The 26,714-nt window shown below is 41.1% G+C and overlaps 2 protein-coding genes and 1 long non-coding RNA gene across 5 annotated transcripts; 1 reads left to right on the top strand and 2 right to left on the bottom strand.

Moving 5' to 3' along the window:
* Nucleotides 1-674: 674 nt before the first annotated feature.
* Nucleotides 675-21,673, bottom strand: LOC147221649 (paxillin-like). 3 transcript variants are annotated; one of them, XM_086169877.1, is made up of 14 exons: nucleotides 21,531-21,673; nucleotides 9,197-9,405; nucleotides 8,875-8,960; nucleotides 8,650-8,789; nucleotides 8,390-8,573; nucleotides 7,766-7,880; nucleotides 6,344-7,633; nucleotides 5,357-5,623; nucleotides 4,820-5,233; nucleotides 4,498-4,659; nucleotides 3,872-4,045; nucleotides 3,715-3,796; nucleotides 3,479-3,627; nucleotides 675-2,810 (listed from the first exon to the last, which is right to left on the bottom strand). In XM_086169877.1, exons 1-14 carry the CDS (start codon nucleotides 21,541-21,543, stop codon nucleotides 2,544-2,546), a joined length of 3,552 nt encoding a protein of 1,183 aa, XP_086026003.1. In that variant the 5' UTR covers nucleotides 21,544-21,673; the 3' UTR covers nucleotides 675-2,543. The 3 variants fall into 3 exon arrangements, with proteins under 3 accessions (XP_086026003.1, XP_086026004.1, XP_086026005.1); XM_086169878.1 differs by having other exon boundaries at nucleotides 5,195-5,233; XM_086169879.1 differs by lacking the exons at nucleotides 4,820-5,233; nucleotides 5,357-5,623.
* On the top strand, nucleotides 21,045-24,150 carry LOC147221648 (uncharacterized). The gene is made up of 3 exons (XR_015107879.1): nucleotides 21,045-21,670; nucleotides 23,395-23,658; nucleotides 23,755-24,150. It is a non-coding gene; the product is annotated as an uncharacterized LOC147221648 (long non-coding RNA).
* ctu1 (cytosolic thiouridylase subunit 1 homolog (S. pombe)) lies at nucleotides 21,962-25,269 on the bottom strand. The gene is made up of 3 exons (XM_086169880.1): nucleotides 25,097-25,269; nucleotides 23,995-24,495; nucleotides 21,962-23,885 (listed from the first exon to the last, which is right to left on the bottom strand). The coding sequence occupies exons 2-3, from the start codon at nucleotides 24,488-24,490 to the stop codon at nucleotides 23,350-23,352; spliced, it is 1,032 nt and encodes a 343-aa protein (XP_086026006.1). The 5' UTR covers nucleotides 24,491-24,495; nucleotides 25,097-25,269; the 3' UTR covers nucleotides 21,962-23,349.
* Between the last annotated feature and the right edge of the window lie 1,445 nt (nucleotides 25,270-26,714).

The following is a 26,714-nucleotide window of genomic DNA, read 5'->3' as shown; positions in this document are numbered from 1 at the left end:
ATTTCTTAAAAATTGAGTTGAACAGGGATGCCAAACTCTATTAAGTGGCTATTTTATCCTCACACTCGTCTAAATAACATTCAAAACACGTGTCATAGTAACAAATACAGGATACTAATACTACTAACTGATCAGTTTGATCAAAAACTTGCATCTGTCAAAGGTGAAGATTTGTGATATCCTAATAAAACAAAAACACATTAAATATAAATTGTACTGACTCCAGCAGTTTCCAGAAATGCACATCAAATGAGTATTTATTTAGAAAAAATACTAATTTGTTTGTGACTTACTTTTTTGATTGTCGTGCATTCAGAGATCATATACAATCTCAATAAAAGCAGTAAAGCTTGCTGTTGCAGGTTTCCAGCGAAACAGTTATTTACATGTTTACATCCAGGTCATCTATTGTGAACCGCAGTTGAATTCAACAGCTGGTATAAGGCGGGGTTGAGTAAAGAACAGATACAAGTACCAATACAGGAGTCACATTTCAGTAAAATGTGTAGGTTTCTTTTTTTTGTCTCAGAAGCAACACACCGCATTTACAGAAAAACAGAGTGAAGAGTTTAGAAAAAAAAAAAGATGGGACAACAAATACAAGCTGTTAAGTGTATCAGTTGAACTACTGTGCAGTGAAATCTGGAAAATGAAGGCACAAACATCAAAAACAATTGATACCAAAACAGAATTTATTTGGGTAATCAGACTACAGCTGAGGTGTCTCACTATTCATAGCCTTTGACATTCAAAGTGAAAGGAAAACAAACAAAATAGGACATAAAAACAATTCCAAGAAAGTATGGCTTTGGTTAAATAACTACTAAAATGATTTGTAGGTAAATGTTACATGATCTCTTAAATAGAGAGAGAGAAAAGATTTAAGGCTCTAGAATTCCCTGAACAAGACCAAGGCCCTATAATAATCTGTTACAGTTCATATTTAACAATGTAGAGGCCCTCATACAGTAGTTCGACTCAGAGGCTGAGGGAATTGTCACCCTAGTCGTATGATTTCACTTTTCTAAGACCACCATGTCAACGCCGTTCATTTTCGGTGGACTTGCGCATTGTCATTACGAAAAATGAACTGTGGACTTTGCATCTGTTAACAGTATTTTGCGGAATTCACCAGTGTTAATAGACATTGTACTGATACAATGCTATGGACAGCCTTCGCTTAAATTACAGAGGCCAAACTTGTCAATCCACAGCTACGTAGCAGTATTGGAATAGCACATGCTAATTTTTCAGGTTTTCTTGCATTATGTACTTCTCCTTTGAACATTCATCAGTTTCTCTATACAGTAATTACACCGAAAAAAACCCAGTATCTTTGTATTGTCCTTCCACCAGGCTTCCCTTCTCTGAATGAGTGGTTATCAAACTAAGCATCCCAGTGCTTCACTTCAAATGTAGCTGCATCAGATATTTACAAAAAAAGTATGTACTCAGAATTGGTTATGGCACTAGAGATGGAAGTAATGGTGATAAAACTCCCACTATCTGTGTGATGCTCCACTTCGCTGTTTGATGAAAATTTTCAAACGATTTTTCTTTTCATCTACGAAAAGATGAGGAATGATTTGGCAGTGAAACATTTGAAAACAAGAGGTCTGCTCAAAATTACGCAGCGACCAGAGAAGACTGCATCAACTGTTGAAGAGTAACCAATGACCGACACGATAATATCCTTTGACGAGGGCTTACACTTTGGCTAAAAACACCAATATAGTTGATGTTGTAGTTAAAGAGCTGCAAAATAAATTCTTTACATTTCTAACTTACATAACAGAATGCAACATGTCACGCTGGTAGATTATGACATCACGCTTACAAAAATACCTGTAATTGCTAACGCAGCCCATTTTCAGTTAAAATCAACAACGACATCAGAGGATTTATCTTTTGCTCTCACCAAAACAATAAAATTTGAGAGAAGTTTGCCACAATCCTTTCCTCGGCTGTTAAAAAGGGTTAATATTACAATTTTAAAAATAACAGTTCACCTGCTCCCTGCTATGCATTTCAGATTTTCTAAGTCTTTTCTTAGCTTCAGAAGGACAAACTCAACCAGTGAGCACAATGTCTGAGCATCTCAATGACATCTTCAGTGTTCAGAAAGATTTCACCTTCATCTTCTAGATTTACCAATGTGAAATGAGAGTTATTTGCCAGCTTGAAAGTCAACACATTTTACCTTGGTGTGAAAGAAAAAAAAAATTCTTAAACTCATGTTTTTCAGGCTAACCAGATTTTCAATGTCCATGAAATATTTGGTATCTCTGCTTCACACTTGTACCAATGAATCCATGAGAAGAAATCCAAGGCCTTTTTCTACATTTCTGAAGGACAACCTAAATGTATCTTAGCCTGGCAGAGGCAATACGTTGTGTCAATCACATGCACATACTTAATCCATACACACTTCCATCATCATCATCGGAAAACAGATAACCTTCCTTGATACAAACCATCCATCTCTGTGCTTTCTTGGCACTAAGGCAAAGCACTGGGTAGAAAACAAACGGGCATTGGCCTCCTTAACCGAAAAGCTTGATGAAGCAGCCGCGGCAGTAGGGTTTGTCGTTCTGTTCTTGAAAGGTGCCTTTGTTGAGTTGCTTGAGGCAAAAGGCACACGCAAAGTGCTCCGGATGGAACTTTTTGGACATGGCTGTGATGCAGCGGCCTGTGATGGGCTTCTGGCAGCCAGAGCAGAGGGAGCCACGCCGCTCGTGATAGTGCACTTCGCAGTAGGGCTGGCCGTCGTGCTCAAAGAAACTTCCATTCAAAAATGGGGTGAAGCACTCCTATAGACAGATACAGTACATGTATTCTGATACAAGTATATTTTATAACTACAGCCCAAGTGACAGTGGACTGAGGGGCTGCAAGGATTATTATATTAGACAATATCCTGCAAATATTAAGTCATATCTACAGTATCAAAATGTAACTGTAGTCATTACAAAAACATTTCTTGTTCATGTCAAATTACTATTACATTATTCTGACTTAAATACTAAAACTTCACAAGATGCTGCTAAATAGTCTCGCAAACAACTATGCCATCTGCCTATTTAACATCAAATCACACATGTTTAACACAAGAAAGACATTGATTCAACAACAGAAAAGTTAGACAGATGTTGCATACTATTCTGCTGTAAAAAGTGTAAAAACTACCCATGACCTTAAAATCAGAATCCAAGCATTAGAGGGTGTCAAAATATGAAAAGACCAATGTCTGAAGAAAACTAGTAAGACGCTTTGTATCTGCTGGAAATGTTGATAGGACAAAATTATTACAAATTTGACAATAATTGATCTGTTAAGTTTTCATACTGGCCAAAATCTCTTTTGTGAAAAGCATAAATCTTTCAATATAATCTGCACTTTCATATCTGTTGGTCTATACTTCAAGCAACATATCAGATACACAACCACAATCATCACGACCTGAGTGCACAGTACATACCCTGCAAACAAAACACTCAGGGTGCCAAGGGGACTTCAATGCCGAGATGTAGTTTTCCAGAATGGCTCTAGCACAGCCTCCACACTTTGGTGCAAACATGTCGAAGTAATCCTTCCTGCAATAAGCCTTACCATCCTTTTCATGGAAACCTTAGAGAGAAAACCATAGTAACAACTCAGGATACCACATCAAATTAACACAACTAAATAAATGCAAAATATGTGAGACTACACTACCTTCTGGCCCAAAGAATGATCCACATTGAGCACAGAAGAAGTGTTCAGGGTGCCATGTCCTATTCAGCGCCGTGACAACTTTCTAGAAGGACATGAGAATGCAAATGTGCAGTGCAGTACAACAATGAAGGCTGCAATGTATGAACAGCAGACTGACATCTAATATGGGCCCGTTGCAGTAGTGGCATCGTGGGGAGAACAGATTATGGTAGTCTTTCTCACAGTACGGCTGTCCTTCACGCTCAAAGAAGTTCCTGGAGCCGATCTCCTCCTGACAGTGTGTGCACACAAAGTGCTCGGGATGCCATGTGCGCCCCATAGCAGTCACAACCTGGAAAAGTAAGTTTGACGTTATTGTTCATTTTTCTTCTTGACTGGGTTCATATCTCATAAAACCCAAGTGGGCATACAAGCTGGCCTGCTTAAGGTCCAACAGCCCCTCAAAAAAGTTAAAATATATGTTGTGGATTTAATTAGAAATGGCAACAGCATCAAAGAGATACTTTGAAATCTTCATTTTAGTCAAATTATCTTTTAAATTTGGCTCATAATTTTACTGCATGTTATCTAACTACAGATATTAAACATAAGCACTGAGTAACCGCTGCCTTTTAACACCAATGTTTAACAATGTGGAGAAAGATTTCACCTACACAATACATTTTATTAGCTATAGTATCATCATTATCTTCAGGTAGTCTAGCATTAGTTACTTGAGCAGAACCATTATTGATGATATTGATTACAGAGGCAATGATATTGCTTCTTGGAAAAGTATCTCACCTGTCCAACAATTGGCTTACAGCAGGCCCCGCAAACCCCTTTAGCCACTGTCTGCACACCTAGCTTGTTCAGGTCGGACTGCAGGCTGCCGAGCATGTTGTCTAGCTTGTTGACCTGTGTCGGTCCTCCTCCGGGAAGGTTACCCTTCCCTTGGGCCATCATCTGAAAGTGGTTAAACATTAAGAAACAGTGTTTAAGAAGTACATAACATACCAACATAAGGGGAATTAAATGCAGTAAGGTTTTGAGGTTACCGGAATAAAAGGGCAGCTATTTTTTGCTTTTTAAGTGTTAAAACAAAATGGATAGGAGGGGTTCATGCCTGAATTGGAGGGAAGATTGGGTCATACTCTGTTTGGCAGCCTACAGATACCAGCGCTCTGGGTGTTGGAACGATTTCTGCTGCTGGAGGCTGGAGTTGGGTTTTAACAACAGGACGAGGGGTCTCTGGCTTGGGAGCGGGAGGATGGTTAACTGGTGGTGGGGGTGGTGGAGGTGCTGGCATCAAAGCTTTCCTAATCTGACTTGGTGAAATGAGGGCCTCCTCTTTCATGTGGGGTGGCTGGGGAGGGGGTGAGGGAGGCGGAGGAGGTGGGGGAGGTATAGGAAGAGGGGGCTGCAGCACAGGAAGTGGATGTCTAGGTTCTTCTAAAACAGGGGGGCGGTGAGGAGCAGGGGGTGAAAGAGGTAGGGGCACCTTCCTCGCATGGACAGGCGACTCTGGGGAAATTATAATCTGAAGCAGAAAAGAGAAAAAGGAAGAGGGAGAGAAAAGAGCAGACAGAAAAGAAAATGTGTAGGACACTGATGGTGAATAAAGTGAGAACAATATTTAGCTGCTGTACACATTGAGGCCAACCTTGTCCACCTCACTGTTGGCCCCATCAGGACGGAATCGCTGGGGTTTCGAAGTGACAATGACACCCTCAGTCAGCCATTCATCAGACTGTTTGCGTCGCCGCTCCAAACGATTGATCCCTAACTTGCCTTGAAGCTCTTCTATGAGACGGTCCTGGGATGAGTTCTTGTTGACAATAATGGGTCCCATTTTCCTCCGGGGGTGGCCATCGCGGTACATGGGATGCACGTTGGGAGTCTCCTTAGTGCGCCTAATCACTGATTTGATCTGGAGAGCATGTTGAGCACCTTATCATACACCCACAGCAGTCATGACTCAGATGACGCAGAAAAAACATCAGCACTCCATGGGAGAAGTTCCAAATCAATGGCAGGCCAGGATGCAGCGGTCAGGGAGTTTTGAGTCACACTTCATGCACGCCTTGCATGCTTAGGGGACAACCAATCCTTCTCAAACAAGCAACCAAAACTATTTCACATTACTGACAGGGGTCACACTTAAGTTCTTTGCATAGAACTGAATCAGCATTGATCTGGTTATTAGAGGGCTGCAGTTTCCAAGTCTGAGTGTGAATGAATTCCATTACATTTGAAATTCAACTAGGAATACAGCATATGTTCATATCAGTTAAGCTAAATTAAGTGGATAATTTCTTATTTTAAAAACCACACCGATTTCTTTATCGGCTCAGTATTTTTTTTTAAACTTACACAAAGGACAACTTAATTATAGTATAGCAACTATCCTTACTTATGCAGTCAAGACCAAGGAGAAGCTGTTTATTGCAACAACAAAAAAAGCTAAAATGTTATACTAAGTATTATTAGTGGGTGTATTTTCAATGTAATGGTTCCTCCTCAAAAAAAAGACAGAGGGTAATATAGCAAGCACAAGCATGTAGTGAAGCTTTACTGTGATAAGCAAAAAAAAAGTTAAATGTGAGTAAAGGAAGTGCGTCCCGCATCGAGCCATAGTGGAGATGCCTACGTGTCCTGATGCAGACACCCTTTCTGCACTAGGAGGCTGTAGCAGTGGCAGGTCCAAGGCGACATCAGGGGTCCCAGGGCATGTGGATGGGGTCATGGACTCATCCATCCAGCTGGCCTCTGTCAGCGGGGTCATGCTGCCATCCGTGTACATTCTCTCTGTGTAGGGCGTCATGGTGCCATCCAGTCCATCGTGGAGAGACACAGACAGTTCTTCGTCAGCCCAGTCCAGATCTACATTTCCATCAGTGCCACCATCCACAGAGCCATCTGTGAAGGTGTTGTTGGTGTAGGTGTCAGGCTGCACGCTGTTTCTGTCCATGGGGAGGATGAGGTCCTCATGCACCTCTTGCACTGCACTGCTGAGACATGGTGTATCCATCCTTAGCTGCAGGTCATCCACATGTTCTGCTGTCTGATTCTGTGCCAGACTCATGGCTAACAGCTTGTCCAGTGCTTCGTCCAGCGAAGACTCTACAATGGGTGGCTGCTGGAGAGAGACGGGGCCGCGTCTTTGAGCTGAAGGTGTTGGCTCCAACAGATGGTTGGTGGGGTTAATAGGAGTTGTGAAGGCCATGGCAGAGGGGACATTCACTGGAATGCTTGACTGAGGTGAGGATGATTCGCATGTAAACCTGGGGAGTGTGGGAGATGACAAGGCAGCAGCTGGGGCAGGGGAAGGACTGTCCGATGCAGAGAGGGTAGGCGTGAAGGTTTTGGATCGAGGTGAAGAGGATGTCATTAAACTTAGGTCTTGAGTGGACGAGATGTTTTCAGGAGCACAGGAGGATTCACAAACAGTAGCTTGGGGTGACACCCATTCAACAGATGGACTGGGGGACTTGGAGGATTTGTGATCCACAACAGTGTTTACTGAGGTAAGTGAGGGGGTGGTGGTATTGGACAGGCTTGGGCTATTTGTCAGCAGGTTGGTGTTAGATGAGGGGGACTGCGAAAGGATGACTGTTGACTTGGTTTGAGGGGACATTGTGGAGTGCGAGACATCTCTGACAGAATCTTGGTCTATGTCAATGGCTGCTGAGACCGAGGAAATCGGACTGTGAGGAAGGAGTTGATTCAGATGGTACACTGACGGTCCACCGTCTCCGCCAGCCTCATCAATGTGCAGCTCTAAACCAACAGGTAAAGAGAACAGAGGAGAAGCACAGGCAGACGGGTTGGACAGACTGGGGAAAGGAGAAGCCACTGGGGTGACGGAGGAAGAGACTGGAGGATGAGGAGAACTGGAAGACGCTCCTGCTGGGTCCAGAAGAGAGCCCAAAGAACTGGGCTGGAGGACAGAAAAACGAAAGAGTAAGGCAGATAAGAGCAAGAGGACAGAGACATTATCAGGAATTTGACAGGGAGAAGCTGCAAAGACATTATACTTTATTTCTTTCTATTTATAGAACCCTTACAGTACCTTGAAGTCAGACAAAGAGGCCATCAGCTCATCGAGCTCTCTTGTGGCACAAGACGCTGAAATTCGGGCTTGTTGCTGGGAAGGGCTATCCATATCAACATGCCGAGGTGTGGGGCTGTAAAACACATTTTATATTAAGCAAGGACTTCCTGATGTTTTATGTTGAACTCAGTGCAATGTCCTGCGCAGTTACTCATCTTTTGTAAATTGTTCACAATTGTTTACTGCATTGTTTCAATTCAATTCGATTTGAACACTGCTAAGAACATACTGCTTCTGTTTGAAGATTTTGTTTAAAAAGTTGATTTAATTAGTAAACACAATTGATGCGGGTCCCAAATAAGATCCAACGGTTCAGCTATGGAGTATTTTTATAAAACAACTCTCTTTTCTTTTCCACTACCACACAATGCAGTACAAATACACACTTCCTGTTTACCCTCCGTTCAGGTGGAGGGTAATCGTTCCTCTCCAAGTACAAGGACAAATGTCTTTCAATCCAGTGAAAGCAGGAATCCTATAACTTTTACTTAGAGACTCAGTCTCAAGTTTTAATGTATCTGGGTCTGCACGGGTCTCGACCAAGAATCGGGGGTAGAGACACACAATAGGGGCGCACAATACCTTGATGAGGACACTGAGCCTTCCAGCTCATCCAGCAGACTCTCCACCGTGGGTCGAGTCTCTTCCAACCTTGTTCCATTCCTCTTGGGTTTCTCCTGGGAAGGAGGGCTCACTACGATGTCAGGGGCATTGCCGTTCTCATAGTGGGTGATGCTGCATGAAGGTAAGGGTGGAGCTGCTTCCTCTGTGGGGACATGATCGCTACAACTTATTTTGTTCGAAGCAAACACAACTGATGCAGATGAAACCCAAGTGTCTACCTGTTGTAGCAAATGATGGAGAGCTCTGCTGCACAACATTGAGTTCTAGCAGCATCCGGTCAAGCTCGGATAAGTTACTGCCCAGGGCAGAGGTCATTGCTGCTGTCGATGAATCAGATGATTTCTGTTTGTTTGGAAAACTGAAGACAAGAAGGAAGAAGATGACGATGATAGCAAAAACAGGTTACGGCAAAGAGTATCTGAGGCATTAGACTGTAGAGCTACCTGTAGACGTGGTCCTCTTCAGTGTGAGTAACTGGAGAGCACCTACCATCCCTTGACCATGAATTCTTTTGGGTTGAACCTAATGACTGTAAAATCAGAAATATCTCAGTGAAACTGGCAATAGTATAAACTTTGATGTGCAATGGGTTCGCTTAACACTAGTTCTATCAAATTTCATTAAGCGGAAATGAACAAAAAATATTGTTGTGAGTTTCAACCATTTACAACTTGCATTTACAGTCATTTGTTACATACTATTTATTTAACTTTCTGCACCATGAAAAACCAGTAATGATGGAATGATTCATTACAGTAGATGTACCTGTTGAGAGGAGTGGTGGGAGTCTGACTGATCTAGTAAGGAACCATTCAAAGCCTCAGCTGAAGGTGGAGGAGGGACTGGAGGAGGCACAGATATGTCCTGGTAGGAGTGACCTCCGGTGGGGATGGAGTAGGGGGTCTCATCGGGCAAAAACACTGGTCTCTTTGAAATGTGGGATGTAGTAGATTCAAGGTCAGCCAGCAATGCATCTGAAAGGTTTGAGAGTCGACATTATAAATTTATTAATGGAGTACTTGATGCATTCTGATAGCAATAAAAACACTATTGATAAATCAGCTGACGTTGGCTACATTTAAATGATGTAATTTTACATCCACATTCAACACACGATATGGCAACGAGTAGCTAACATATCTGAAATAAGCAATTCCAGACTGATTAAAAGCAAGGAAAATGTGAATAAAATATTAAATTACATTACAGTCATTTGGCAGACGCTTCCATCCAAAGCGACTCACAGTCAACGAAGATCCAAAGTACCAGTAGTTGGAAGTCAGAAGTGATCCCTCTACCAAATAGCCATCTCAAAACCATATAGATACATACATTCATTTCTTGTTTGTTTTTTTTTTTTTTTGTTTTTTTTGGTTGGGGGGTGGGGGGGCTAAGCGCGATTAGTGGGGTAGTGCTTGGTGAAGAGGTATGTTTTCAGCTAACGACGGAAGATGGGCAGCGACCTCGCCGTTCATGTTCATGAGATAAGGACTCATACTCAATTTTAGAAGGGAAATTGAAGGTTAAACTTCAAGCCAGCTAAATGTCAGCACAAGTGAATATTAAAATGTCACATTTGGACATTAAACTTTGGATGTTTGGAATTCAGGAATTTGATTGGTACAAACACTGCAACTTATAAAAAAACATCAACTCAAGATTAACACTATCTTTTTCAGTCTATAAATCAAATGAATGGCATTAGATGTTCCTAAGATGTTCCTGAGATGCTCCTGATTTTGACATTACCTCCTACATCAAAGTGAATGTGAATATCTAAACAATTACGACATCCAGCTACACGTAAATATACAACAAATTTGGGTGTGGATACAACACATGGATATGAATCAATTATATAGTTCCTATAGTTACTGTACAGAGAAAAACACAAGAGTTTTGCTTTTATTTTGAAATCTCTCTAACAAGTTCTGACATCATAAGACGTATACTATACTTACACTCATTTGCTCAAGAAGCAGAGAAATTGGATGACCAACAGGCTTATATTGCTTGGCCTCCAAATTATTTTTCTCTATAAAGTCATCTGTTTACAGTATCTCTGGAGGAAAAAAAAGACCTGATACAATAATGCTGGAAGTTTTTTGCAAATTCTGGCAAGATTCAACTACACAGTTGGTCAGAAGAACATCTTATTCTTTATTGGCTTGTTTGGGGTGTGTGAGGCTAAACGAACAAGAACATTCTGTCTGAATCAGTCTCTCAGGCAACCCAAGCACCAAAAAAAAGCTCCCTGTAATTAAATAACTAATTCCATCATCATGACAGTATGAAATTATACATAACTCCCAACTTCATACCTTAAATAATCAAGGCCCTCATTAAACAACTCTCTGAAATCCCCACACGTTTTTTTCAGCCTTCCTACACCATAAATATAACCTTGCTGTCGCTGAGCAACCTATCCTCCAGATCCCTTTCACCTTTTACCTTTGACCACACAATTTGTGTCTTTAATTGTGATGTATTTCTGTGGTCTCTATTTTTGAGGAAAAAAAGAGAAGGGCGGAAACAAAAAAGGGTTTTGAATCCTGCTCAGGACTGGAGGGGGTTACCGTATTATCCTGCTGAGTGTCTGCCCATTGGAATGCTAGAACAAAATAGACTCTTACATCACACAATCCATCCATCCACAGTCTATCCAGAATAGGCCCTGATCAGCGGCTGCATACTGTTACACTATAGGGCTGGAACAGCCACAGTCTGTTTCATGAAATTGCACTGTTACAACTCATTTCATCAGAAATACATTATGAAAAATTGTGGAAATCTTTTCACTAATCTCAGTTTCACCACATTGCACTGTATAAAGTGCCTCTGTTCCTTTAAAAGATATTAGCTAAAAAACAAACTACTTAAGAAATGGACGTTATTCTTGTTACTTTTAGACACAGAAATATGACAATGCTGCAGAAGTGATTCAAATCTCACGGTCATACAAACGAGATTTGCTTTTATTTTGTATGATCGACACAAATGAAGTTACTTCACATTAACCGTAACATACGTTACAGGGAGTTAAACAATTTACCATATATCTGTTGAAAGTATGGCTTAGGATTAAAAAAAATCCCTTTTAGTTGTCCCACAACTAAAACTTATCTCTCATAGGAGAATCTTTTTATACCACAAAGCATATGTAGTAGAAATTCCCCAAATTAGTAAAAAGCATCCAAGATGTCCACTTACTTGTATCTATAACATTCTCCAGCCACAGTTATTCGTGTGAGAGGCAGACAGCAGCACAGACAAGGATAGTGTGAGGAACAAGGTGCAAAATCATGCTGATTTTAGGGGAGTGGTCTTGAAGCCAAACATGGGTGACTTTCAGTGCACCTCTAGCTGATAAGACATTTGAAATTCAGCGACTTTCGCCCTTCTTTTTTACCATGAGAGACACATTTACTAAAAGATCATTTTGAATATAAATAAAATGTCAGATCACTCTATAACACTGTCTTTGAAATTCCAAATGGACACTGTAAAAAAAAAAAAAAGCCCTCGTCAAAAAAATACATTGTTTGATCAACTCAAACTGTCTATATATATTGTATGTCTAACCACATAAAGTAAGTACATGAACATGAATGCTTTCTACTGCAATAAATATGACGTCCTACCTAGAGGTTAATTCATGAAGTTTGACATAAACCACATGGGAGCCAGAGCCTATTTAAAGCGGTAAGCTGCTCAGCAAGTACCCCATGTCTGGTCAAATGTGCTGAAATATCATGACCAGCCCAAAATAATCTGCACCTGGTGCTGACATGCTAAACAAGGTATTACTGAAGTTGACTTTGTCACTCATAAAACAAAGCCGACAGACAGAAAAAAAAATACCACAGCTGGCTTTGGGACAAAGGTAAATCTTGTTAAAATAGTATACATAACTTAATTTGGAGTTGGCTTCACTCCTCTTGAAGCATATCTTAAACGCTTTCAAAAGAAACCGTTTCATGAAGCATACCGGTACTTATTATGGTAATGTATTACTAGAAAGTGTTTCATCACCTAGTCTGACTCCAGCCCGTGAAGACTGCTGCCTTATAGAAGGAGCCAAGTTTTGAGACTCTTTCTATAATAGTCTCACTAATTATACCCTTCCCACCTGCTGATATTACACATCTGTGCTACAGAAAGAGCATATGAACTCCTGAAAGGGATTTCCACAGGGGAAAAACATCATGAACAGAGTCTTTGTTTGAATGTAACTTTTAATGACTAATGCTCTATGCCTGCATGAGCTTACTGAATGGAAAATAATTGCACACCTCTAAAAGCTGCTAATGTCTGATAACGTGAATTTCCAAGCTGGAATGAAAAAAATACATCTCCTATAGGCGGGTTACAGGTTTTGTATCAAAATGACACAATGCCTCTGCATTACCTTCCTCTCAGGTCACATAGAATAAAAATACTTGTATGCTTTGCATTATGGGTGATCAAATTAGCTACATGAGCTTTATTAAGATGCTTCTTGTCACATAGAATAAGAATGATTACTTTGAAGTGTGTGTTTCCTTGATTACTCTAGTTAACAGTACAGTTAAAACTGAAATCTACTTTAATTTACTTATCAGATGAGCTGATGAAATATCCAGTAATACGGTTATATTCAGTTCAGATCAGATGAGAGAATGCCCATCACTCTGCATTGTGTCCTATGCACCCTTATATTTTCTACAAGCATGTTTGTTGCTGCCATCACTATGGTGGTCAGCATTGGTGATTTCCGGATGTAAACAATAAGACTATGGTGTTGCTGTGCAAATTGATCATGAACTCATTCTAACCTTTAAAAAAAAAACCTAATTCTATGTGAAAATACACTGCTCACAACTTCAGCCAAATCCCAGAATGAAATCATTAACTCCATTTATTTCAGAACGCCATTTAGACACAATTTTTTTGTCAAAAAAAAAAGAGTAACAACTGAAGACACAGGAGCAATTTCCCCTGAGGAGGGCAGCATTGAGACTGTAACGTGGTTGGACAACAGAACTTTGCCTGTCTGACAAGCTTGGTCCACCAAGGGTTAGATGCAGTAAGAATGCAAACATGTACTGTAAGCCAAGTAACAGACTAATCTGTTCCATTCCAGACAGGGGGCAGGAGCCACGGACAAAGTCCGATTCTACTCTAACAGTATCCTGATTGAATAGTGCATTGTGCAAGCTCTGGAATAAAGAGGTCATCAAGAGGGATATGACTTGTACTAAATTCACTTGATTGGCTAGAAAAGTAAAATAAATAATAAATACTATTATGGAGGCTCACTCTGTCAGAGGTACAAAAACGAGTTCACATTGTGGTCATTTGAACTATATTCAACAAACAGCTGTGAAGACATGGGGTATATGTACACATTCTTGTGACAGTAGGTGCTAGTACAGTCTTGTCTGTCAAACAACCCACGCACACACCCACCCGCCCACCCTCCCGCCCACGCAATGCTGTGCCACCACTCTGCAGTCTTTATCAGATGGGAGTGAAGGTGTGAGGGGAATTCTACACATTCTTCTGTCCACTTTAGAGAAAGAAAGCAATCAAGCTTGGAGGGCAATCAATCACTCCTCTAATCAAGAGAAATTGAATTAAGCATGAAACGTATTTAAAATGGAAATGTTCAGCAGAAAAAAAGGCTCAATGATGCCTTGTAATAATATCTACTCAAGCAGAACATACAATCCACAGATACCACATGGATTTGAGGTAGAGTGGGTGAGGAATGTGTTTGAGTAGAAAACACCATCTGTCAGTCCAGAAAATGAAAATATTGTGTGGACAATTACAGGATCCGCTCCGCTAACTACTGCATGCTTTGAATTCCAGGATAAGGGAGATGTCAATGTTTTTACTGCCCGTTTCCCACAGAGAGTGGCATACAGTGCTGGCAGGGAGGAGCCCGGAGCTTTCTAATTTTCTCTATTAATATTTGGCCTACAGTGATGGGTCATCGGGGTGCACGGCTCACCTGTTTGTAGCCAGAAAGTATGAGAGCAGAGCTGGCCACAGCCAAGCAGAGAAACCCTACCCCATCGGGCTGCCCGATGAGATATTTATATCAAACAAGACAGGCAGGGCTCTGGAGAGGGGGAGGGGGGGTTAGATGTGAGACAGGCAGGGAAGGTTGGGTGATAATCAGCTTCAGAGAATGCTTGTGAATTATAACAAGAAAAGGTAGATGGATGAAGGGGCCAGAGGGCAAGCTCAAAATAATACCAGATTTTGCACCTTCCCTGTCAGTGCAGCAGACCTATGCACTGACAAAGGGCCGGATGAGAGCAATGGCACACTATCATGAAAGACAGAAGCACCTTAGGGCAATTACTTCAAAATAAACATACCTAATAATACCCTGCCGAGTAACCCCATATCTGAAAGATGACACTCCCTTTGAGAGAAGGGTGGACAAAAATAAAATCACTTCCCCGCAGACTAGTAAATCAGAAGATGGGGAAAGTCGAAAGAGTGTTGTAAAACTCAAGTCACCGAGGACACGTTCAGAGCCATGAACATGTGAAGACGCAGAGATCTGTCAGCTGATAACTTAACTTTGAGCCATATGACAGTAGAATGTAAAAATCAGTTCATTGTTTAAATAAGAACCTATAATGGAAATGGCTTTGGTTTAAACTTCTCCCCAAATTTCAGCTGTAGTCACGGACATCATACTTTCTTTGTCTCTTCGTTTCTATTTTTTACACTTTTCAGTGCAGTTATCCGCTGTTTACATTTGGATCTGTCAGTGCCTAAATTAACTCCATTGTGGTTCTGGTCAGCGGTCACTTCTCCAAACATCTGCTTGCCCTTTTTGTGTTTGTATTTTATTTTTTTTCTTTGACTTGCTTGCAATGGGCCGATAGCATCATCAGCTACAAAACTGCAGATGAAGTGTTTGGACCAAATTAAATTGCAGGGAGCCTAAGAAAAAGGAACTGGTTCATATTTTATTTGCACTGCCTGCTCTGATTTGCAATGTCAGGCTATCACAATAAATTACATAAATGTACCAAAGTAAGTGTAATGCTACCCAAAGGAATAAAGGAAGTTGGGAACAAAGTCTTATTTGTTACTTCAACTCCTGCTAAAAACACTGATGTCTCACCAAAACGTAAAGCCACCCGGGAACTGAAACTGATTTAGAGATGGTGTAATAATTCGGAAGACTGGGCTACACAGCTCAACATTTTATCACTGCAAAATTTATTCTAAATCTTTATCAGTAGACAGGAAATACACTTTTGTAAACACAATTACAATAAGATACTGTCGCTGTTTCTCAAGTTCTAGAAGATACAGGTTTTGGATGTTGTTTACAATAGATTTCACATATTTATTTGGGATGGTTTTCTTGTGATAAGATGAAGGCAGCTAATGAAAAAAGAGGGGCAGATACATGATTTCCTGACCAATTTCACTCAAGGTTTTTCAGTTGTCGCTTGCTGATGGTGCAAATGGGTAGATCCATTAGTTACTGATTTTGGTTTTATTCTTACCACATTCCATAGTTTGGGGAGGTTAAGATGATCATCAAAAATATTAAAAGTCATCGATTTGTTCTTTCTAACCTGCTACGGATGCATTTTGGTTGTTGCCCCTCAAGTCAAAACAGAAGATCACAGTAGGACGAGGATAAAACATTTCTAAATCAAATATGGATATTTATATTTTGTCAAAAAACAAAATTAAAAACTAAAATGCAAGGTCCCACTCCCAAATAGATATCAAGATGGAGACCATGCAGTGGAGTCCTGGGGAGTTCCAGTTTGAGTAAAGGAGGGAGTCAACAAGGAATCATTCCAACAACCGTAGCCCTAGAGTGACAGCAAAAACAAAAAAAATATATCAGATATACCCTCTAGGCCAAGTTACAATGAGGAAAGTGTGGAAACAAATTGACAGAGGAAAGAAAGGAATTGATTGCAAGTCAAGCAACTTCAAGGACAATGTGTAACTGTCCTCGCAACAGGCCCAGAACTACCCCCTTCAGCCAGGCTTTGCTGGCCTCCAGCGCTGACTCTGCTCATTGTTTTTTTTCCTCTGTTTCCTCAGGATGTGGGGCAGGGTCTGTTGCCTCAGCGATGAGGTCAGCCATGCAGTTCTCTCTCTTCCCTAGACCCAGAACAGGATGGGTGTGGATCCCGAGAACAAGTGATTTACAAGTGATTTACAGTCAGGAGCTTCGCCGTAGCCTAGCAGGCAAGCCCGGTGGTTAGAGCCGGCATGCACTCACCCTACAGACCTCATGGGGTGATGATAGCTAGTCTGGTAACACTAACTCTGTGCTGCAGGCATAGAGGGACACAGAAACCGCTAGAGACTTTCTAAGATCTTCTGGTATGCTGTACAAACACCGTTAACATTCAGGACCGTCCTGCCTTTAACTCAGCCAACACTTTATCTTGACTGGAGAGCACAATACATCACTTCAACTTGGTCAGCTGATACATTGATACATTGCACACGTTGACGGGCGTGGGTGGTCAGCAGGTGGTGTGGTTTCAGCCCAAGTATTAAAGACACATGTGCCTTGGTGTATCTGCAAAGTAGAGCCAAGTTGTCTAGCGTAATCTCTATAAACAGAGATCTCCAGCATCAAGAGACAAGGGCCAAAATTTTGGGCTGGGGGACTGCTAGTTTTTATTTGGAGTCCAATTGGAATCAGAGCTGATAAATCATGTTTTAAAGGACTCTGACTCAATGCTGGTAAGCAGTCTGTGAGAAGGGAAAATGACTCAGACCCCACTGACAAAATTATTTAGAAAAAATATCTCACAATGTAACCTCAGTCCTGAATTATTATTTAGCTTTGTACTTTGTCTGCATGACGAAACCAGCTACAGGGTCCAGTTGTCGTCGTCATCGTCTCTTAGCCGCTTTCCCTTCCTCCCATTTCAAGTTATAAATCAGACCCTTATCAAACAAAAAAGGACAGGAATTGTTGTCCTGGATATCTGCTTCCTCTACCAAAAACCGCAAGTTTTTGCTGTTATCTATCTATCTAAAGTTGACAGATTCTAAGATTGCTCTTCCAAGTTAAGTGCATACCTTTAAAACTGCATCACAAAATGTGGTCCCACTTAGAAACAAACACTTATTTCTACACCAAATGGCATGAATTCAGTGTTTAGCCTGAGAATTATAACATTTATTATGTTTGAGGAAAACATTGTCTTTGGTTAATGTTGGGAGATGTGGCTGAAAGTGGTAATGAAGAGCTTCATTTTTGGACTGAAAAATCAAATATACCATGCACAACCTTTTTTTCCTGAGACTTCTGTTTCTTACAATTTTCCTTCAAGTACATGAGATGGATATCACTGATTGCTGAAATGTTGCTTAGACTACAAAGTTGTTTTGGGAAAATGTCAGCAGAGCTCAAAGAATTTGTTACGGATCTCTATCACCATTATTGGAACCACTATTATTATTGGACTGATTATTATAAAAATATACCTCATAGTAGTAATGGCTGTATAACTACTTGTAAATTGAGGCTTATCAACAAAACATATAACACTAAATTAAGAAACCAATGAAAACAATGTTTGAAATGTTATTATAAACAATGGCTTCTTGTGTGATATTATTTACGAGTGATTGTGCTGTCATGCCTGGAGATTCAAATAATTAAGGAAATATGCAGCTGTAAAGTGAATATGCCATGGTCTCCTGACTCACGTTTCAGCTGTGATGCAGAGATCACGTTTCCAGGACAATGCACACTATTATATGGATATTTGTGTATTAAATGTTTTTATATAAATGTGCATGATATACATATTTCCAAAATGCCATTTCTTTAAAAACTGAATTCTGAGAGTCAAAGCCAAGTTCCTAACACATACAATTTACAATTTTTTCTTTGGAACCAAACATTCCTGGTTCAATTACCGCCTCCTCCTAGTGTGTCGAAGTGTTGTTGAGCAACACACTGAACCCCTAACTGCTCCCCTGGCACTGGTGGACAGCAGCCTACTGCTCATGATTCATCCGTGATGGGTTAAGTGCAGAGAATTAATTTCCTCATGATTATTGATATAGGATACATTTATTATTGTTTATTAGCCACCCCGGCCATTAATTATACCCCTGACATTATGGGAAAACGATGTGTGTTACAAAAAATGGTTTATCTAAAGTCAAAACAGCACTTTAAAAGCAACGTTGGGAAGTGCTCTTGATTCCTTTGTAAAATGACATTACAAGCCAGAATACAAAATGTTTCCCTTGTTCAAGTGCAACTGTCACTTGGTTAATGGCCATCCAACATAATCTATAGTATATCTGCACTAATCCAGGGTCCTTGGTGATAACCTGAAGACATTGAGCAGGGTTTCCTTGAGGCCCTGAGGTCACTCCACCAGAATGTCACACAATCCTGAGGAATTCACGGACAGACGTGTGGTGGCTTCAAACTGGATTGCATCATTGAAACTGTTTGAAATGGTGCCTACATACTGGCTTTGAATTAGGCCAGGATTACAAACATGCGCTAATGGAGTCTTATCAATGAGTTATGCTCCTCACTCTGTTGAAGAGACATGGATAATTTTTCAATTGCAGGAGTACGGGGAAATCATAAGAAATGACCTAAAAAGTGGTATTATTCTATCAATGAATGCAGATGAGACACTGAATTCATCTTTGGTACAAAAAGATATGTCATCCAAGCTACAGATTTAACTTCATATGCTTTTTCCTTTTTTCTCATCTGTTTATATACCAGAAAACAGTGCATTTAAACAGGACAGGTCAGCAGACGGACGTCAGATTTGGTCATAAGTTGTCGCATAAGTGAAAACAGGCCAGTTCGCCACCTGTTTGAACTCCAAGAGACTGAACAAAGATACCTGTGGAAAAGTAAGACTCAGACATACAGCATACTCAGGCAAGGGAAGCTCCTGACATGAGTGGAAGGCAATGTAGGGATTTGAGGAAAAAAAAAAAGATGAGAACAGGATGGTGACACTCTACAAAGTGCCATGAAGTTCACACACCGTTTCATCTAGACCTGTCAACCATCAGCGATATCATCAGACCAGGACATAACGGTATTGTTATTAAGAGTGAGACAGAAGGGCAGTATATTCACCCTCATCAAGTATTTACAAGCAAAAATGTTCTATGATTAGGAGGTAATGAGGAGGGAACTTTATGACTCTGCCAACCTCCCAGACCTCTAGAGGTTTGTTAAAAGTGGAGAATATGCATTTACAAGGACCCGTGTCAGATAATGATGCCCGCTTGCTTTCTCATGACTGAATCCATGCATGTAACGGAGAGTGGTAGTAGTAAGAGGCAAGTTATGACCCAGAGAGTATTTGGGCTTGGACCCTGAAACAGAGTGACGCTCGACATTCCACAGTGGCCTCACCCTTGCTGTTCATGCTGCGTTGGTGAGACGGAGATCTCGCTCCCGTCCAACAATTGGGCCATTCACTCGCCCATGGGAGGCAGAACATCTAATGTGCCCTGAAGGTATTCTGCCAGCAGGAAAAGCTTAAAATGTGCCGCATCGCCTGTCCACTTAAACAATTCAAAACCCCATGCGACTTCCTTTCTACTATGGGAGATCAGAAAAATGGACGCATTCCTAAAAATGACACAGGTAAAATATGGGATTTGTTCTGCATTAGAAAGGCAAATATAACACACAGACCAGCTGGTTATAATGATAACAACTAAGCTAGAAGGTCACAGGGTTCAGAGAAAAAGGTCAAGGGCCAGTGACCTGGAGAGTTGACTGGTTAGTGAGGCAGAAAAAAAAATAGAGCATGAGGTTTCATCTTCTAATGGTCCGCTGGATGTTATTGATTGAGTATTTACTGCAGTCACATTGGCCCAAATAGCCACTTTTTAGACCAATAACTAAATAATATAAATGAGCAACTAACTGGCTGAAAGAAACAAAATATGAATACCAACACTATATTTTAGCCACAGCATTGACTAATGGGAATTATGTAACAAACAAGATTATTGATCCTGGACACCTGTCCCTATTAAGACACCAGTAAAGTTGCTATAGTGCAATTAATTTATATATAGAAACTTCGGAAAAATTGTACATTTTACTCATCAGAACAAGAGATTACGGCAAGAGATGAAATAATGATATCAAGACGACCTAACAATATATTAATTATGACTCAAAATTAACAAATCAACAAGTATGAAATACCCAGATTATTTAAATATTGAAAAAAAAAGATACAAATTTACATTTTTGTAGTCCATTTATTTTCTTGTTTATTAATGTATCTTAGACGCCTGAAATGCCAGTGACAATTCCATATCTGACCGTGGCCACGTTTGGATTTCCAAGAACTTTTTATATCAGTATTTAACCGCTGCTGATCCTGCAAACTAATCCAAGTTTTAAACTTGTTGCTCGGAAAACAAATCGTCTGCAGCGGTCAGGAGAATAAAACGGATGTGAATAGCGAGGCGCATGATCCAGTGACTGCCTGTCACCTGTCCTGATGTAATATTTGACTTTATTTTAGGGGTGAGGGTGTAGAGCAACCCCTAGGGAGCTCCATCAGCCTGGAGACCCTCCGCTCCGAGCCGCGCTGTAACCGAGGGAGGCCTGTTCGGTTGACGCGACCACCTCAAAGCTGGAATGGGGAGCCCCGGAGGGGAACACCAGTTGAGGAGGTGATCGGAAAACTTGGTGTCCGAGCGTCAGCCGGGATAAGTCCTCTCCCCGGGTGCTTCGAATCGATAAAATTAGCGGGGAATGTTTGAAAAGATGAGACGGTGGAGGCTAGCGAGCTCCAGCCGAAGACTTACTACTATCTAGCGTGAACGGAGCTCTGTAAAATGCGGAACGCGTCAAATATTCGCCCGTTTACGGACGAATCCGTAACACCTCGGCCACATATGGTTGTGTCCACGCCAACCCCCAGGCTTGGACACCCCGACAACTACAGCCGAAAGTTGGGGTGTCGAGGTAAAGTCTCGCCGTCGCATTGACTCATCCACCCCGCTCCCACCACCACCACCACCATCGCCGCCGCCGCAGCCGCTCCTCAGCCGCGGCCGCTGGAAAACACAAGTTTGACGGACTCACCCAGATCTTCCATGGTTGGGAAGTCCGCTTGAACAGGCGTCGCCGCGCGTTTCGGCGTTTCCCCTTCCCTTTGTGAGTGAGAAGCCAAGCCCTGGGTCTTTTCTGCTTTCTCCACTTCCCAGCTGCCGTCCTGGAAGTTGGTGAGGGTCGCTGTCGTGCACGCGCCGCGATATGTGCATGTGTACTTTTGCCGAGGCGCGCATCCGGAGGACCGAAGCGACGCCACCTAGCGGTCACTCGGTGTAATTACAATTACAATCAGCTGAGATGGTTGGGTGATGAACAGAGGAGGGATAGTGACTATACTGGCAGACCAGGGATGGGCAGTTATTTTGGCTGGCAGGACACATTTCTTATTTACTTTTTTAATGCGCGGGCCAACTAGGTATCATGAACAAAATGAAAATTGCTATATAAATATTTTTTGGCATTTTATTTCAACTTTAAAATCATTCACAATCATGTAAATGTACTGACATTATTTTTGTATGTCATCATCCATACACAAAAGGAAAAAATAAGGAATTTCTAAATTCAATAGTGTATGAAAATACGTATTAAAATATTCAACGAAAATAGTTTGGCGGGACAGATACGGCCCGTGGGCCGTAAAAATGCCCAGGTCTGGTCTGGAGGAAGACAAGTGAAGATTTATGGACGTAGTGAGAGAGGAGGATATAGAGAATAGGGTTGGATGGAGAAGGTTGATTCCCTGTGGCGATCCCTGAAGGGAAAAGCCGAAAGGAGAAGATCAACGTTACAATCAGCGTTGGATCATCCATCCGTCGTCTGTCACTTATCCTAAACTCAGGGTCGCGGGGGATGCTGGAGTCTATCCCAGCTGTCATCGAGCAAGAGGCAGGGTGCACTCTGAACTAGTCACCAGTCAATGGTAGTAAGACATATACAGACTGACAACCATTCACTCACACAATCAGGGCAATATTCCCATTTTTTCCAATTAACCTGCATGTCATTGGACTGTGGAAGGAAACTGGAGAACCCACGCAGACACGGGGAGAACATGCGAAGTCTACACAGAAAGGTCCCCTTGTCAGAATGAAACCAGGGTCCTGTGAGGTCAAAGCACTAACCACTGCCCCACCATGCCACCCTTGCGTGGGATCATCATTCAAGATTCAAAGCGTTTATTGTCACATATACAGTGTAGAAATGAGTTTTTGTTGTCGAAAGTGCATTGGGATATGTGCTGGTAGAAGAGTGACAAATGAATTGTGCTCAAGTAGGTGTTTGGTTTACTAAATGAAATATTATTACACACAGTAGCACATTTCTCTTCATACAGTATGATCACCATTATTCCTTGAATATAGCCTCTCTTTTAAGCCTCCTCAGGAGGGAAAAAAGCAGACACTCAATAATAAAGGCTACATATTTATTAAATGGTTCATAAAACACAATGGGACATTTACTGTCACCATGTCCTCACAGCACATCGCAACATCAGGATGTAGGGGATCGCACAAAGATATTTTCTTCCTTGATCCATCTTTGTGTTGCTAGAATAACAAAAACATCTGACAACATTTGCTTCTGTAAAATAGTACTGTAAACGAGTGAGGTCAATAATTCAGATTGCAGCTGTAAAACAGCAGCTTATTAAATCCCCATTCTATGTAAATATTTGAAGCATCAATGTAAAACTACATAAAGATATAATAAATTAGAAATGACTGATGAAAGAAAATGGTACTTTGTTACACTATTTTCTGTTCTCTTTGTGAGGAAAAAAAGTGTCATTGGGAAACATCATTACCTATCTTGAGTTGAAAGTGAAATAAAAGTCTTGTAAAATTTGTCAAAAGTCAACAGATTTCAGCTTCCTCTCTTCCTTTTCGGTCAGTGGCTGATTGGAGATGATCTTCTCATGCAAGCGGTGGTGTTTGCCAATTCCCAGCTTTGGCAGACCTCGGTTCAGGCCCTCCAGCAACACGCAGGATTTGCACAGCGCTTGGCTCGAGATGTAGCCACACCTACTGCAGGTTCCTTGGACTGGCATTTTAACCCCCTCCCGTACAGAAAGGTTCTCTCCTGAATGGATGATAGCCATGATGGAGCTGGGCCTTATACTCTCCAGGTCCTTTAAAAAGGTTCTTGCATAGCCACGGTAAGCATTGGGAGAGTAAATACATTCAGTTGAGAAGTAGTCCAACTTCTTAAAGTATGCATACATGACAATTTCTTTCTCATATGCATATTTCAGAGGTTTGCAACGGGGCACAACGCCTTCCCCCTCGCTGGCTGTGGATATGGCAGTGCACCGGCGAAGGCGGGCTATGTCTCCTCGCAAGAAATTCATCAAAACTGTTTCTGCCACGTCGTCAGCATTGTGACCTGTACAAAAACAAACCCCAAAACAATTTTTTTTTTCTTAAATATTTTCCATCTGCATTTGCTGTGCCATAATCCAAGATTGAATCGACAATGTATCACGAGGAATTACCTGTACATATCTTGTCAACCTTTAGCATTAGAGCTCCTCTGTCCAACGCCTGGCGTCTGAACACTCCACAAAAGGTGCAGTTATTTTTCAATCCCACTTGCTTCACTATGGCATCCATAGTCCAGCCGTACAGCTCCTCATATGACACTATTTTCAGCGGCAGCTCATACTGTTGCTGGTTCCTCCTTACCGTTTCCAAGGAGTCGTCCCGATAACCGGTGATTCCCTCATCCACAGAGAGAAGCATGAGCTCCAAGCCATAGTTGTAGCGCTCATTCAGGAGCTTCATTACATGTGCTAGCACCGTCGAGTCTTTTCCACCTGAGGCAGCGATCCCAACCACCTCACCTGGTTTGAATAGTTTTGCCGCTACAATAGTGTGATGCACTTCTTCCTCAAAGGCCAAGAAGAAACACTCTTTGCACAAACTGTGGCCTGTTTTGGGACGTTTCAGCACAGCGCGTTTGTCAACACACTTGCTGCACTGTATTGGCATCTTGGCTGTTGAGGGGAGTTTAAAAAGTCACCATTAATGTTCAAAAACTTGTTAGCAGGGGTTATATGTAATATCACATATATATGTAATATCACATTTTAATATCATATACACATTGACTATAAAATCCTTCAGGCCTCAAGTTGTCAATGATGTTTTACTGCATTTCGTTACTCTGTATCCTTACATGTGTAATGACAATAAAGTTGAATCTAATTTAATGTTTTTACAAGATGAACACACTGTGTAGTTCATTGAGATGCTAGTAAACTCCTCTTGTTATTCCAAAATGAGGTTGATTCGTTTTAGAAACCGAATTAACGTCATTTTTCATTGCGCTGTCGATGAAGCCCATTATTTGTGATAAAAAATAGTCATGTCGTTGCTGCTGCGCCGACAGCTAAACAAACATGATCAAAATTATAATGATACCCGCAAAACACAATAACATGCTGAAGTAAATGATGGGGGAAAACACAGAAATTATATCAGATAATCTAAGTAACAGTCTCTTCGAAATTAGAACAGGGAAAAAAGACAAATCGAGATACAACTTTAGCTAGCTCGCATTAGGCAATAAGTCAACAATGATAAAAAAAAAATTACCAGATTTTCGCTGAATAGAGCTTGAAGTGAGGTTTGAGAAAAATAACGACGAAAAAACTAAAAAGTTGATAAAATGTGAGTAAAAAACACGTACGATCGACTAATCATATTTAGACCCGTTCCTTGGTTCCATGCGCAAACCGTGTGATTTGGGATTTCTTCGTTTTCTGCCCGGCGTTTGACAACCAGCTCAGGAGCGCCGCACTGCCGCCCAGCGATATGGAGCTGCAACGACAACGGACTAATAACTTCATTTCCATCACCTTCATTGTATTTTTTGAACCATCTTTGTGCAAAAGTTACAATTCAGGTATTCCTCATGTCCATATTCACATGGTCCAAAATCAGCTTACGTCACCTTTTTGGAATATTTGCGGTTATTTGTGTTGTTTAGTGCTGGGAAGAATAAGGATTCCGTTTTATTTTGCTTACATTTTCGGAAATCCCAATAATTTTAGATATTGGAAGGAAGAAATCACTGCCTGATACAAATCTTGAGGATTTTGAATATTTACTGTTCGCTTGTTTGTTTGTTTGTTTGTTTGTTTGTTTGTTTTATGGTAATTGACAATGTGTCAATATTTTTGTTTTGTCGTATTATACATAAGCCCTTAGACCAGGGGTGTCAAACTCAAGGCCCGCGGGCCGGATGAGGCCCATAAATGGGTTAATCCGTTCTAAAGCTAAAAGATACCAGGTTTCAGGGTTGAATTGAACAATAGGTACATTAACAATAATTAATATGTCATGATTTTACCTGTCCGTCGAACTTGAGAATACCTTTTCCTCCATGTTGCCCCTGAGCTAAAATGAGTTTGAAACCCCTGCCTTAGACCTAAAATACATTTTAGACCTAAAATGGTGGTGCAACCTGGACACATCTCAATGGTGACTCTCCCGAGTTCACTGGGTGTTTCAGGTCTTAGTCATACACACTCACTCGGGCGACCCAGCCAGGGGTGATCAGTCCCCCGACTTGTGTCCAGGTAGGGCACTACGCCGCGCCTTCCCCCTCTTAAACCAGCGCCAACGTGAACCCTTCTCAGCTGCATCCAAGATGTTCTTGGTGGCTCTTTGCATCTGCAATTCGCAAATTCCTAGGAGTCCAAGGACACGATGTAGGGATCTGCCTGCGAATAGGCTCGCAGCGGGAATTCCAACCCTTCCTCCAGCACTCCGCTACAACAATGAATATCGCAAATGTCAACAACACAATGAGGAGGAAATTTGTTTGATTAAAATGTGTTAACACCTGTCTGAATTTAGCATTTAGCAGCATAAGCCTTTTATGAAATTTGAATTTGTCACTGAACAGATATTGTTATTTTTATGTATATTTAGATATTTTATTTTTTTATTATTTTACCCACGCACACACAAAGATATACATACTGTATAGCTCCGTTGAATATGTCAGTATCATTTGATAATACCGGAGTCTGAATAATAAGATAAAATAAGACGGGATAATAAAATGATTCAAACTGCCCCCCCCCCCAATAAAAATGAACAAAAAATCGAAATCTGAAGAATAAATTAGACTCAAGCTTTCAATTGTAGCATGTTTGTTCACCCTGTCTATCTGAATTTTTTGACCAACATTCTGCATGTATAAGTA

This window comes from Fistularia commersonii, chromosome 22 (assembly GCF_037954325.1).
Source record: "Fistularia commersonii isolate RoL2024-O1a breed Wild chromosome 22, RoL_Fcom_v1.0, whole genome shotgun sequence".
Classification (NCBI taxonomy): domain Eukaryota; kingdom Metazoa; phylum Chordata; class Actinopteri; order Syngnathiformes; family Fistulariidae; genus Fistularia; species Fistularia commersonii.
The sequence above is the reverse complement of the archived record's forward strand: the minus strand, read 5'-3'. Positions and strand labels throughout refer to the sequence as shown.

What these genes read in the sequence shown, in the direction of transcription:
- LOC147221649 (XM_086169877.1), bottom strand. An exon ending in GAAGAGGACCACGTCTACAG is followed by an intron (nt 8,790 to 8,874) that starts GTAGCTCTACAG and finishes TCTTGTCTTCAG; the next exon opens with TTTTCCAAACAAACAGAAAT. An exon ending in CAATCTTCCCTCCAATTCAG is followed by an intron (nt 4,660 to 4,819) that starts GCATGAACCCCT and finishes AACCACTTTCAG; the next exon opens with ATGATGGCCCAAGGGAAGGG.
- ctu1 (XM_086169880.1), bottom strand. Translation starts at nt 24,490, where the DNA reads ATGCCAATACAGTGCAGCAAGTGTGTTGACAAACGCGCTGTGCTGAAA. An exon ending in GGTTGACAAGATATGTACAG is followed by an intron (nt 23,886 to 23,994) that starts GTAATTCCTCGT and finishes GTTTTTGTACAG; the next exon opens with GTCACAATGCTGACGACGTG.